Source organism: Cucumis melo, chromosome 11 (assembly GCF_025177605.1).
Source record: "Cucumis melo cultivar AY chromosome 11, USDA_Cmelo_AY_1.0, whole genome shotgun sequence".
NCBI lineage: Eukaryota > Viridiplantae > Streptophyta > Magnoliopsida > Cucurbitales > Cucurbitaceae > Cucumis > Cucumis melo.
Genome location: NC_066867.1, coordinates 22,568,915 through 22,580,559, shown reverse-complemented (window position 1 = coordinate 22,580,559; position 11,645 = coordinate 22,568,915). Strand labels below are relative to the sequence as shown.

General features: G+C 33.9%; 1 protein-coding gene across 1 annotated transcript; it reads left to right on the top strand.

Annotated features, from left to right (window-relative positions):
- Positions 1–11,285: 11,285 nt before the first annotated feature.
- LOC107991482 (uncharacterized mitochondrial protein AtMg00860-like) lies at positions 11,286–11,645 on the top strand. Its single transcript, XM_017046452.1, has one exon. It carries the CDS (start codon positions 11,286–11,288, stop codon positions 11,643–11,645), a length of 360 nt encoding a protein of 119 aa, XP_016901941.1.

Here is an 11,645-nt window from a genome sequence, read left to right as displayed (position 1 = left end):
AATTTGGTATGCGATGTGTTTTTGTGTTATATATATATATATATAACACGTTATGTGGAAGTGCATTCTAATCTACAATGAAATGACTTGCAAGGAAATGACTTTTAAGAAAATTATAAATACTTGCCAACAAGATTTAAATGTGTAAATTTCCTAACACCATGAAATGATCTTCTGATTTGAACTCATATTTCTATTTAAACGCATACTTGTTTATATCGCGTGGTATTGTGAAAAGAACTTTGTAAATGTTGTGGTGAGAATTTGTTGTACTAATTGTATTGGTGAAAAGCCCCACTCACTAGACTCTTTTGTTTAGTCTTCAAATATTTTGTTTTATTATCCCCTAGGCAGGGAAGGACTTCCAATGTTTGACTTGCCGTCTTGAACTCCTGTCGTGCCATAAACTTATCGCAACATTTGGTTAGTAATCACAGTTCGCTCGTATAGCATGTAGAGTTAGGCGAAAGGACCAAATGTTTGTTTTGGAAACTTGTATAAATTTTACATTGTGGAAACTCTTTTGTAAATATATAAAATATAATCTTTGTTAAATTTCAATGAAGTGTTTGTTATTCCAAAATAAGTTCTCATTTCGCATAGATGATCATTTTATTTTTTTTCGCTTACTAGGCGTTCAGCGTTTTATCTCGCGAAGAGAGATGCGTTGAGTGTCTAGGCCATCATGCCTCCACATTGACGCATGGAGCAACCTTGAGACAAGGCATGACAATAACAATTATCAATAAGTTAATCCTTCATAGGTTATTCGTAACCTTGACTGCGATAAAAATATCGTTTTACTCTTAAGACTACATCTTGCTCCTTAAGTCCCACTAATCCACTATTGAACAATTTGTTTAAGGTTCAATCTATAAACCAAATACTTATCAGACCACAAAGAGGGTGGGGCCCCTTGTTCAAGACTTAGATACGATCCTTAAGGGAACAACCTATCTACTAACTGTAAAGCGGGAAGGAGCGAATTCCATCTTGCACCCTATGTACCCAGCTATTCACTCAGTCTTAGCCCTAAAATATGAGACTTATTAGGCCAACGCTGATGAGCTACTCTCACCTATGCAAATGGATAATCTCATGAACAAGAGTTCATAGTTAGCTCAAGATTAAGATTAAGTTACCTAGTTCATCAATAACCGAAATAGTTAGTTTTGCATAGAAAATAGTTTTATAACGTAAAAGTGACTATTTCATAGTTCAATCTTATGTAAACTCTTTACATATGATGTCTCCACTTTCATGTCTCAGCATAAACGATTCAGAATCATATCCTTTATGCTAAATACAAAGCGGGCTGCATCCATAATGTCCCCAGAATAAAGTGTTCAATGTTTATTCATATACTATAGACCGTTTAGCCTATATACTCGAACTCGATCCATGTTTATGTCTCTACATAAAGTTTAAGTTTACTCAAGATAGCCTCGAGACCTTAAATTATTGGATTCAAGATTATAGTATTCAATTGTACTAACCAAAATCTCAATAACAACTTTATTGAAATAGAATATGATTTTAAATTACAAACTACTAGTTTTATGACATATATTCCAAGAAATACCTCATAGATAGGAGTTTATAACTCACTCGGGATTAAGGATGATTTTTACATGATAATCATTTGAAATATCAATCTCAACAATTAACAAATTTATAATAAGAGAAATTAATTATTTTGTGGTTCGGTTGTTTACAAAATCTTTATATATGATACCTTTTACTTGCATGTCTCCATATGAATTATTTGGATTAAAACATTTGTCACTATTAAAAATCAGGTCCTATCATAGTGTCACAAGAATAAGACACATCCAACATTTACGTTATTGGAACATTTACGTTATTACTTGAATTTGATTCACTTGTGTGTCAACTACATATTATTTTGTTCAAGATTATTTATAACCTTAGATTTTTTTTTTTTTTTTGGTTAATGGATAATTTTGTATTGGATAATTATTTTGGGTTTTATGTTCTAAAACTTGTTGATAGTAAATGTAATCCATTGACCGTTATAAATAAAGTATTATTATCGTAATTCCAATAAGTGGCCGATTATTTTATTAGTTTTATCTTAATAACCTAAATCCAATAAATGTCATCCTCAGCTACTTTATGAGTCTTGAACTCTATGTGGAGATATATAGAGATCAATGTTTGAGATACAACTTAAAGGATCTATAGTATAGGGATAAAACTAGGTATCTTATTCTGGTAACACTATGGATACAGCTCACTTTGTATTTGATACAAACACAATTATTTAACATGTTTTTGTAGGTGATATATAAGTAAGAATATCCTATGGAATGAGTTTGCATAAGACTAGACCACAAAATAGTAACCATTAAATGTAACTTTGTTGACTAGTTAAGTTTATATTTCAATAAGATGAGTTAGTCAACTTAGTTTTAATCATGAGTGTATTGTTATCTCTTGTTCGTGAAGGATTATCCTTTGATTTATACGAGTGAGAGTGACTAGATTATCGACTCAATTAGTCTACCATTTTGAGGTCAAGATCAAGTAGGAAGCTGGAAACATGATCACATAAGATGAAATTCATTCCTTCCCAACTTTAGGCAAGTAGATGGGTGTTCCCTTAAATAGTATCTCCAGAACTTGAAAAAATGGTCCTAAAATCTCTATGGCACGAGAGGGACTTTTGTTTATTGGTTCGACCATAAACATGATGTATATTAGAGGAGCAATTTAAAGACCAAGAAGTAACTCAGGGGCAAAACGGTAATTTGATCCAACTAGTGTTACGAATATTCATGAAGGACCAACATGTTGTTATTGGTCTATATTCATGGACACAAAAATATATCTACAGTGAGAAAAGTTTGGCTATTAGTCTTCAGTGGAGTGTACACATAGTTAATAAATATTGATTAATGTACTGAATATTGATTAATGTGGTTAATAAGTTTATCCCATTAATCTCATATCGTTGTAGCTTCTAATTTGTAGGTTCATTTGGCCCCTTCCTAGCTTGTAAAAAGTAATGACGTTGCTATATATTGAATGATTTGAATTGTTCAAAATTTACTTAGGGAATTAATATAATGTATGTAGTACATGATTATATAAAATTTGTATTTTGATTAAACTTTATGATATAAAATTAATTTTGGATTTTATCCTAAATTAATTAATTAGCATGATTCTCTTCATATTACTTGTGATCAGTTATTACCCATTGAACTTGTTTTTTAGGATCTCCGTCTTTCAAGTTGCCTCACTAGTGATTCAAATTTCTATAGGTTTGAGTCCTATTCTTTCTAAGGTTTTGAAAACCTTCTCCCTAGCTAGTCCTTTCGTCAAAGGATCAACCAATTTGTCATTGGTCCGTACATGATCCATTATTACTACACCAGTAGTGAGAAATTCTCTGATGGTACTGTGTTTACTATGTATTTGTCATCCCTTACCATTGTAATAACGTTTTTTGCTTTCTAAACAATATTTCTTTAACACATTCTCTCCCATGTACAGTCGTTAAGTTTCTTGATCTCCAAAATCTTTCTTCCTCTCAAGCTAGGGCACACAACAACTACTCTTAGCCAACATCGCATGGTTCACTTTTTCTTCCTCTCCAAAATCATTTTCCAAAATCATTCACTATTTTTTTTTTCCCTTTCAGATCTTCCTCTCCATTAAATACTCTCTTCTCCTTTAAGCTTAGGTACACAATAGACTCAACCATAGAAGCCACTTCTTGTTCTATAGAGTCTCCATCTTAATGGATCTCTGACAACTCAAACTCAACTCTTGGTAAAAAGGAAGGGAGATTTGATCTTCATCTGGAAAGCAAGCCACTTATCATTAACTCAATCGAAACTTGTTCCATAAGTGCATGTATTTGTTTTTCATGTATTTGATTTTCATGTAATTTATGTCAATTTTTGTTTGGTCGTTAATTTGAGTTTCTCCCTCTAATTTTCTCTCTAATTCATTTATTTGTTAGGTTAAATTTGTTTAAAAAAAATTTATTTCAGTAACTTTCATTGTTTTCCTTCTTATAGCTTTCTCTTCTATGGCTTCTCAGTACTTGGGTCTGTGGCTTTTTTTTTTTTTTTTTTTTTGCATCTTTGCACTTTTATCTCTCTCGGACTTTCTTTACATTCACCTTATTGATTGTTTTTTTCTTGATTTCTTTATTAACTAAATAAGAATTAGTTAACTAATGATGCTTGATTTTTGTATTTAGTCATTCAATGGAAGTAACTTCGTTATTCAAACTTTGATATGCTATCAATGAAGGTGGTTCAGTGAGGTCCTTGATATGGTACCAAAGATAAAGATTCATCGGAATATCATCACCTATTGAGAACGTCACATTTCTCGTTAATGCTGACAAAAGATCCTCCTTTGATCAATCCAAGAAGAAAGATACATGTCCAATTTGTTCCAATTGCAACTACAAAGGCCATGTAGTAGACAAATGCTACAAACTACATGGATATCCACCTCGACATAGACTAGCAAACAACAATTTAGTGTACCAGCAAAAGCAAAACAATTTTGTTCAAGTTGAAAATGAAAAAAGAACAGAAGCACCTAAGCCAGACCAATCTGCCTTTTTTGCTAGCCTTACTAATGTCCTAATACTCAGTGTAAACCTGAGATTCTCTTTAGATTCTTTGCTATTCATATAATATAGGAAGTTGAATCTGAGTTGTTGAAGAAGAAAATGACAAAGCTTTTAGTTCAAGTTGTGTTAATAAATTTGGAATTTTAAAAAAAATGAAAAAGAAAAAGCAAAGGAAAAGCAAAAAAAAAAAGTGGAATTTTGCATATATGTAAACAAAAAAGAAAGAAAATAAAAGTTAATTTAAAAAGAGAATAAAGAAAGAGGAAGAGAATGAGATAGGAAAGAAGTTCGGTGCCACCGCCAAACCATGTCTTCATCAATTTTTTACCAAAGATTCAGAGAGATGTTGAGGTAGAATATGAGGAAGAAGAAGAGAAGGAAAGAGTTGTGAATTAAGGTGGAAGAGATGAAGAAAATCATGAAGAGATAGACAGCCATGGCAGAAGCTTGGTGTTCACACACATCTTCTAGTTTTTGCGTTGGTTTGAACTCCTCAAAAAGAATTAAAAGGTGAGGTTTATTTTTTTTTTTTTTTTTTTTTGGAAAATTCATTCCATTTCTAACAAGTTTTGTGAAGGAAGTATGAGCCAATTCTGATTTTGGATTGGTGTTTTTTGAAGAGTCGTTCAAGTTATAAATTTGGGTACGAATTCGTGAATGCTTTGGTTTTTCAAGTTTTCTAGATTGTACAAAGGGAGTTAGAAGCTCTATTAGGTATGGTTGAAAAGAGCATAAAATTTCCTACAACTTGTATGAAGAAATGGTGAGCTACAAATGACTAGAAGTAAACTTAATTTCAAGAGCAAATCAGAGGATAGCAAAAGACTCAATTTTTTACTCTCTCTATTTCGGACTATTTATGTAGCAATATGTTGGATATTTCATTTTCCTTCCTTAAGCTAAGTTGTAGAGAAGTTAAAAATAAAGAGTTTGATATAAATTACATTAATTTTAGTGAATTATTTAGAAAGTTATGCATGTTTGAAGTTAAGCTATTAAATCTAGAATATTCTGAGGAAATAGGAGAAATCCTCTTTTATGCCTAAGTTTAGAATAGTTGAATGTCATCGTTGTACGTCATCAAAAGCTAGTATAAAAATACCAGACTATATATGGTTTTGATGCTCAATTTTGGTTTATTTAACAGGCAAAGAGAAAATAAGTCGGGTTTACACACCAGGGAACAAGCCTAAGGCTATGAGTGACAAAACAGATTTCAAAACAGATTTCTAATCTGTTATCTATGATTATATTTCTATGAATAGTACATGATTTCTATGAACGATTTCAAGCATAATTTCAAGCTTAAGTTTTATGATGAAATTTATATATGAGCAAGTTATTATCGACTTTTTAAAAAGTAGCTGAAACCATATCATTTTAAGCAAGTATTGTTTTTAGATTTTCAATTTTCCACAAACAATCTAAGTAAGCTTGAGCTTTACGAAAGATAAAGATAGCAGATATGTTTTAATGTTTTGGTATGATTTTTTTATGTTTTTGTAAACTACATAACTAAGATGTTGAGCCCGAGGCTATATGGTACCATGTGCATACAGGTTAGATTTGTTGACGTTGAGTGTACTCTATAACAACGATCCTGTCATGAGTGTTGGATGGGCCCCACTATGAAAAAGATGATAGGAGTGCTGGACAAGTCCCGCTACATTGTAAAGCTTGTAAACGTTGGTTGTACTGGGCGTGTGCTACATAACGTAGATTTCTCATGTTAGTTAAAATGTTTTGATATACTTGATATGTCTTGCTAGATTTCAATGGCGTACATGCTATGTATTTGAGAAAGCTATTCTCATTATTATACGTTTATATTTATGGCTTGATTAAAAAAATTTACATCCGTAAAGTTTTCACATGCTCTTATCTTTAGATTTATAATTTTCAACTGAATCACTCACTAAGCTTTATAGCTTACCCTTCCAAAAAAAATTTCCCACTTTGTAGGTAGAGATCGAGCTCCTGGTGCCTAATAAACTACCTTAGTCTGCTGAAGCTTCATATCGATTGCCAGTATGTGGTTGGAGTTGTACATAGAGTCTTCTTTGTTATGTTGTATATGTCTTTGTACGATATAGATACTCTACAGTTTGTATAAGCTCTAGAAGTTGCGGTTGTGTAAACTTTGCTGGTTATGTTTTTTGTTAAGGTGTCTCCATCAGGTTTACTTGCTAAATAAGTTATTTTAGAGCTGCAGTTCATGTATGTCTATGATTAGTCTAGGTTTCGCTATGTTGTGTTTCATGTATAATAGTTTATATACTATATTAGCAAGTTTATCATGTTCAACAGTTTGGCAGAGTCGACAGATATCATTAGAGGAGAGCAATGTTGGTTGGCTTCACGTTGTCTTTCGGGCTAAGCTAGCAAGTGTCTGAGAGGAGGTGTGACAACTTGATATCAGAGTAGTTAGCTCCATGGGAAATGAGACAGAGAAGTTAGCTCTAAGAAGAAGCTATGAAGTAAAGGTTAGATGTCAAGTTAGTTCAGGTAGAATTTTTAGAGCATCGTCCAAGTACGGACAAAAGTAAGTTGAATCGGGAATAGAATGTGGGAAGAAGTTTAGTATCATGCATCTTTGATAAGTATTTATAGCATGTCTTGTCACATCCCCTTTAGAACTACCTGCTAGCTTAGACCGAAAGATGGCGTGGAGCCGACCAACAACGCTTTTCACTACTTGTATCTATCAACTCTGCTGAAATCTTTAACGTTAAACTTGCTAATCTAGTATATAAACTACTGTACACGCAACATAATACAGCGGATCCTAGACTAATCATAAACATACATAAAGTGTAGACCAAAAATAACTGGTTGTGCAAGTAAACATGGAGACACCTTAACCAAAAAAACCCACAAAGGTTTACACAGTCATAGCTCCTAAACTTACCCAAACTGTAGAGTATCTATATCATACAAAGATGTATACATCATCACACCATAGACTCTATGCACAACTCTAACCACGTACTGGCAATCGATATCGAAGCTTCAGCAGACTAAGGCAGTCTATCAGGCACCGAGAACTCGATCTCTACTTGAAAAGTGGGTAAAACATTTTGGAAGGGTAAGCTATAAAGTTCAGTGAGTGACTCAGTTTAAAACTAGAAATTTAAAGGTAAGAGCACGTGAAAGCTTACACATATAAATTTGTTTATACAAATCGTCAACATAGACATATAATAGTAAGAATAGCTTCCTCAAATATTCAGTATATACGTCATTGAAATCTAGCAAGGCATATCAAGTATATCCAAATATTTTAACTAACATGACAAATCTACGTTGTGTAGGGCACACCTAGTACAACAAACGTTTACAAGCTCTACGATGTAGTGGGACCCGTCCAGCACTCCCATCATCTTTATCGTAGTGGGGCCCGCTCAGCACTAAACGACAGCATCGTTGTTATGGAGTATGCTCAAAGTCAACAATGGAATCTAACCTGTGTGCACATGTTACCATATAGCCTCGGGCTCAACACCTCAGTCTTGTAGTTAATGGAAACATCAGAAAAATCATACAAAAACATTAAAACATGTCTGCTATCTTTATCTTTCATAAAGCTTAAGTTTACTTAGATTGTTCGTGAAAAGCTATAGTTATTAAAACAAAACTTGGTAACTCATGCTTTGTTCGAAACACAATGGTTCAAATACTTTCTAAACATTCGATAATTACGTGCTAGCATCAATTTTCATTAAGAAATCTAGTCTCTAAACTCATACTTGGAAATAATCATGGAATTTAAATGATTTTCAAAGCTTTGTAAATAAACGTGTAGACCAGTCAATCATAATTAATAATTAGAAGAAAAAAAATTCAGAACTGGTTTTGGTCACTCACAGTCTAAGACTAGTTTTCCGATGTGTAAATCCGACATGTTTCCTCTAGGCCTGTCAAACAACCAGAACCGAGTATTGAAAACCTAAATATTATGATCTTCAAATTTTATGCTTGACATGGATCACTAAGGATAATGCTAAAGAAGTCTATCTTTAAAAACAATAAATCATACTCGACACATTTCTCAGAATTTTCCTGATTCGCACCAGAACATTCAAATGATCATAACTCTTTCAATACTTATCCAAAATGAAGTAGATTTTTTTATGTCAAAATCTTCATTTTGAGGTCCCCTAAAACTTACCTGAAGACATGAAATTCTGATTTCCTGTGTATAATCTCAAATATCCCTCGAAAAAGAACCACTCCAACAATCGCATACACCACGACCCCTTTAACTTGTCCCTACAATTTAACTTAATTTTAGTCATTTTTGGTTCACTATTTCTTCATAAGAGTTGTAGTAAATTGAGTAAGCTTTCTAACCATGCCAAATAAACATCCTAAATCCATCGATACACCCTAAAATACTAAAACAACCAAAGATCTCGTGATTTCACGTGAAAACCATCTGCCCTATTTTCTTTGTCAAAATTCACCCAATGAACATCAGAATTTGCTCAAGCTTTCTTCATAAAATTTGTTTGAAAATGAATTAACTTTCTGTAAATTTAGACCTCACTTCTTAATTCTGTTTGTGTAGCTCGGAATCAATAGAAAACCAGAGATGTGCTTAGTGAACTATTGAGAAGTTAATCTCGCAAACTTCTTGTCTTCTTCAACAAACACTTCTTGAACTTCTTCTTCTTCCTTTCTAAGCCTTCTTTCCTTTGAAGTCCCTCTAAAATTTGGTGCATAAATGGTGAAGAAAATGGTGAAGAAATAGATGAGGGAAACTTGGTGATGGAGGGAAAGAGAAGAAGAAAAGAAAAATAGAAATTTTCTTCTTTTTTTTTTCCTTTCTTTTTATCCTTTCTTTTCTTTTCTCTTTATTTTATTTAAGAAAAACCATTATATATATATAAACTCAATTTCTATTTTTCTTTTATTCCTTTCGCATAAAAAAATAAAAGGGGTTATGGCATTTAAAAGTGACAGGTGTCAAAGGTTTGAAAGGGGGTTGCATTTTAAGGCATTTTGAGATACGTACCCCAGTTATAGCCATTGCTAAGTGGATAGATTTTTCTAAGTCAGTGGAGGCTGCCCTCCATGTAGAGTAGAGTATAACAGAAGAGAAGTCAATAGTGGAGCTTAGTCGTGGGGCTTCAACAGCTAGTAGTTTTAAAGGTCGTGAGCAGTGGAGGTTCACACTTGGGGTAAATGTTTTAGGTTGTCAAGACTTTAAGAGTTGATCTGGAGACCAAGTATTGAGGCACGTGAATTTTAGTAGTGCTTATCAAAGGTAGAGCTAGAGAATACCTAGTCAGCCTGCTACATCAGCAATAAGACCATAGACAAATCAAGAGTCTGTTGCTAGTATAGTCAGGCGGACCCCATGTGCGAGTTGTGGCAGGAACCATCAGGGTCAGTGTCTTGTTGGTGCTGATGTGTGTTACTAGTGTGGACAGTCAGGGCATTTCAAGAGAAGTTGCCCATAATTGAGAGTAGCGGTTTAGAGGGACCAGAGAGTTGAGTCCCAAACAGTTGAGCAACCCAGAGTTTCATTAGTTGTAGGAGAGGGCGCCAGTAGTGCAAGGAAAAGGGGAGTTATTGGAAGACCTAGGCAGCAGGGAAAGGTCTCTGCTATGATTTAACAAGAAGTAGAGGATGCACCAGATGTTATTACTAGTACGGTTTTTTTTATGATGTGTCGCACATGTTTTATTAGATCCAAGTGCTACACATTTCTTTATTTCTAGTATACTTCTGACTAAGCTGAATGCTAGAGCCTTTATTTGAAGGGTTAGCTATATACACTCTAATTGATGATGTTTTACTTGGCAATGAAGTGTTGCGTAATTGTGAGCTTTTAGTAAATGGTCTCAGTATGTTAGTGGATCTTTTTTCCACTAGAGTTACAGATATTGGATGTAATTTTAGGATCCTATGCTTCTATGGATTGCCATAAGAAGGAAGTGATTTTCAGAAAACCAAGTTTGGCTGAAGTTTTTTTTAGAGGTGAAAGGAAGATTGTCCCTTCAAGTTTGATTTCACCTCTGAAAGCTAAGAAGTTGCTAAGAAAGGGTTGCACAGCTTTTCTTGCACATGTAGTAAACATGCAGGAAGAGAAGTTGAAACTAGAAGATGTTCCAATAGTGAACGAATTTCTTGATGTTTTTCCAACTGATCTGCTAGGTTTGCCACTTGATAGAGAGGTGGAGTTCACTATTGAATTGTTAACAAGAACATCACCTATTTCACAAGCGTAGTATAGAATTGCACAGAGCGAGCTTAAGGAGCTGAAAGTACAATTACAAGAACTAATTGACAAGGAATACATCAGGCAAAGTGTATCACCTTGGGGAGCTCCAGTGTTATTCGTAAAGAAGAAAGATGGTACCCTTAGATTACACATTGATTATAGGCAGTTAATAGAGGTCACGATACATAGTTTCTTAGGCCTGGCAATAGTATTCTTTACCAAACATCGATGACTTATTTGACCATTTAAAGGGAGCAACAGTATTCTCTAAGATTAATTTGAGGTCAGGATACCAATCAGTTAAAGGTTAGAGAATCAGATATTCCTTCAGAACAAGGTATGGACACTGTGAGTTTTTAGTGATGTCATTCAGTTTAATGAATGCACCAGTAGCTGGACCCCATGAATAGAATTCCTCATTAATATTTAGATCAATTTGCGATGGTGTTCATCGGTGATATACTAGTTTACTCAATTGACAGAATAGCCCACGAGGAACATCTGAGGATTGTTCTGCGTGATAGACACTTGTATGCCAAGTTTAGCAAATGTGAGGTCTGGCTAAAACAGGTAGTGTTCTTAAGGCATGTAGTTTTAGCAGATGGAGTTAGTGTTGATCCACAGAAAGTGGAAGCTATTGTCAACTGGGAGAGACCAACTAGTGCGTCAGAAGTACGTACTTTCCTAGGCATGGCAGGATACTACAGATGTTTTGTTGGGGATTTCTCTCAATTAGCATTATCATTGACAGCTTTGACAATGAAGAATGATAAGTTTGAATGGTCGGATAAATGCGAATAG

Excerpts from the sequence above, each read along its gene's own strand:
- LOC107991482 (XM_017046452.1), top strand. The coding sequence starts at position 11,286 with ATGGTGTTCATCGGTGATATACTAGTTTACTCAATTGACAGAATAGCC.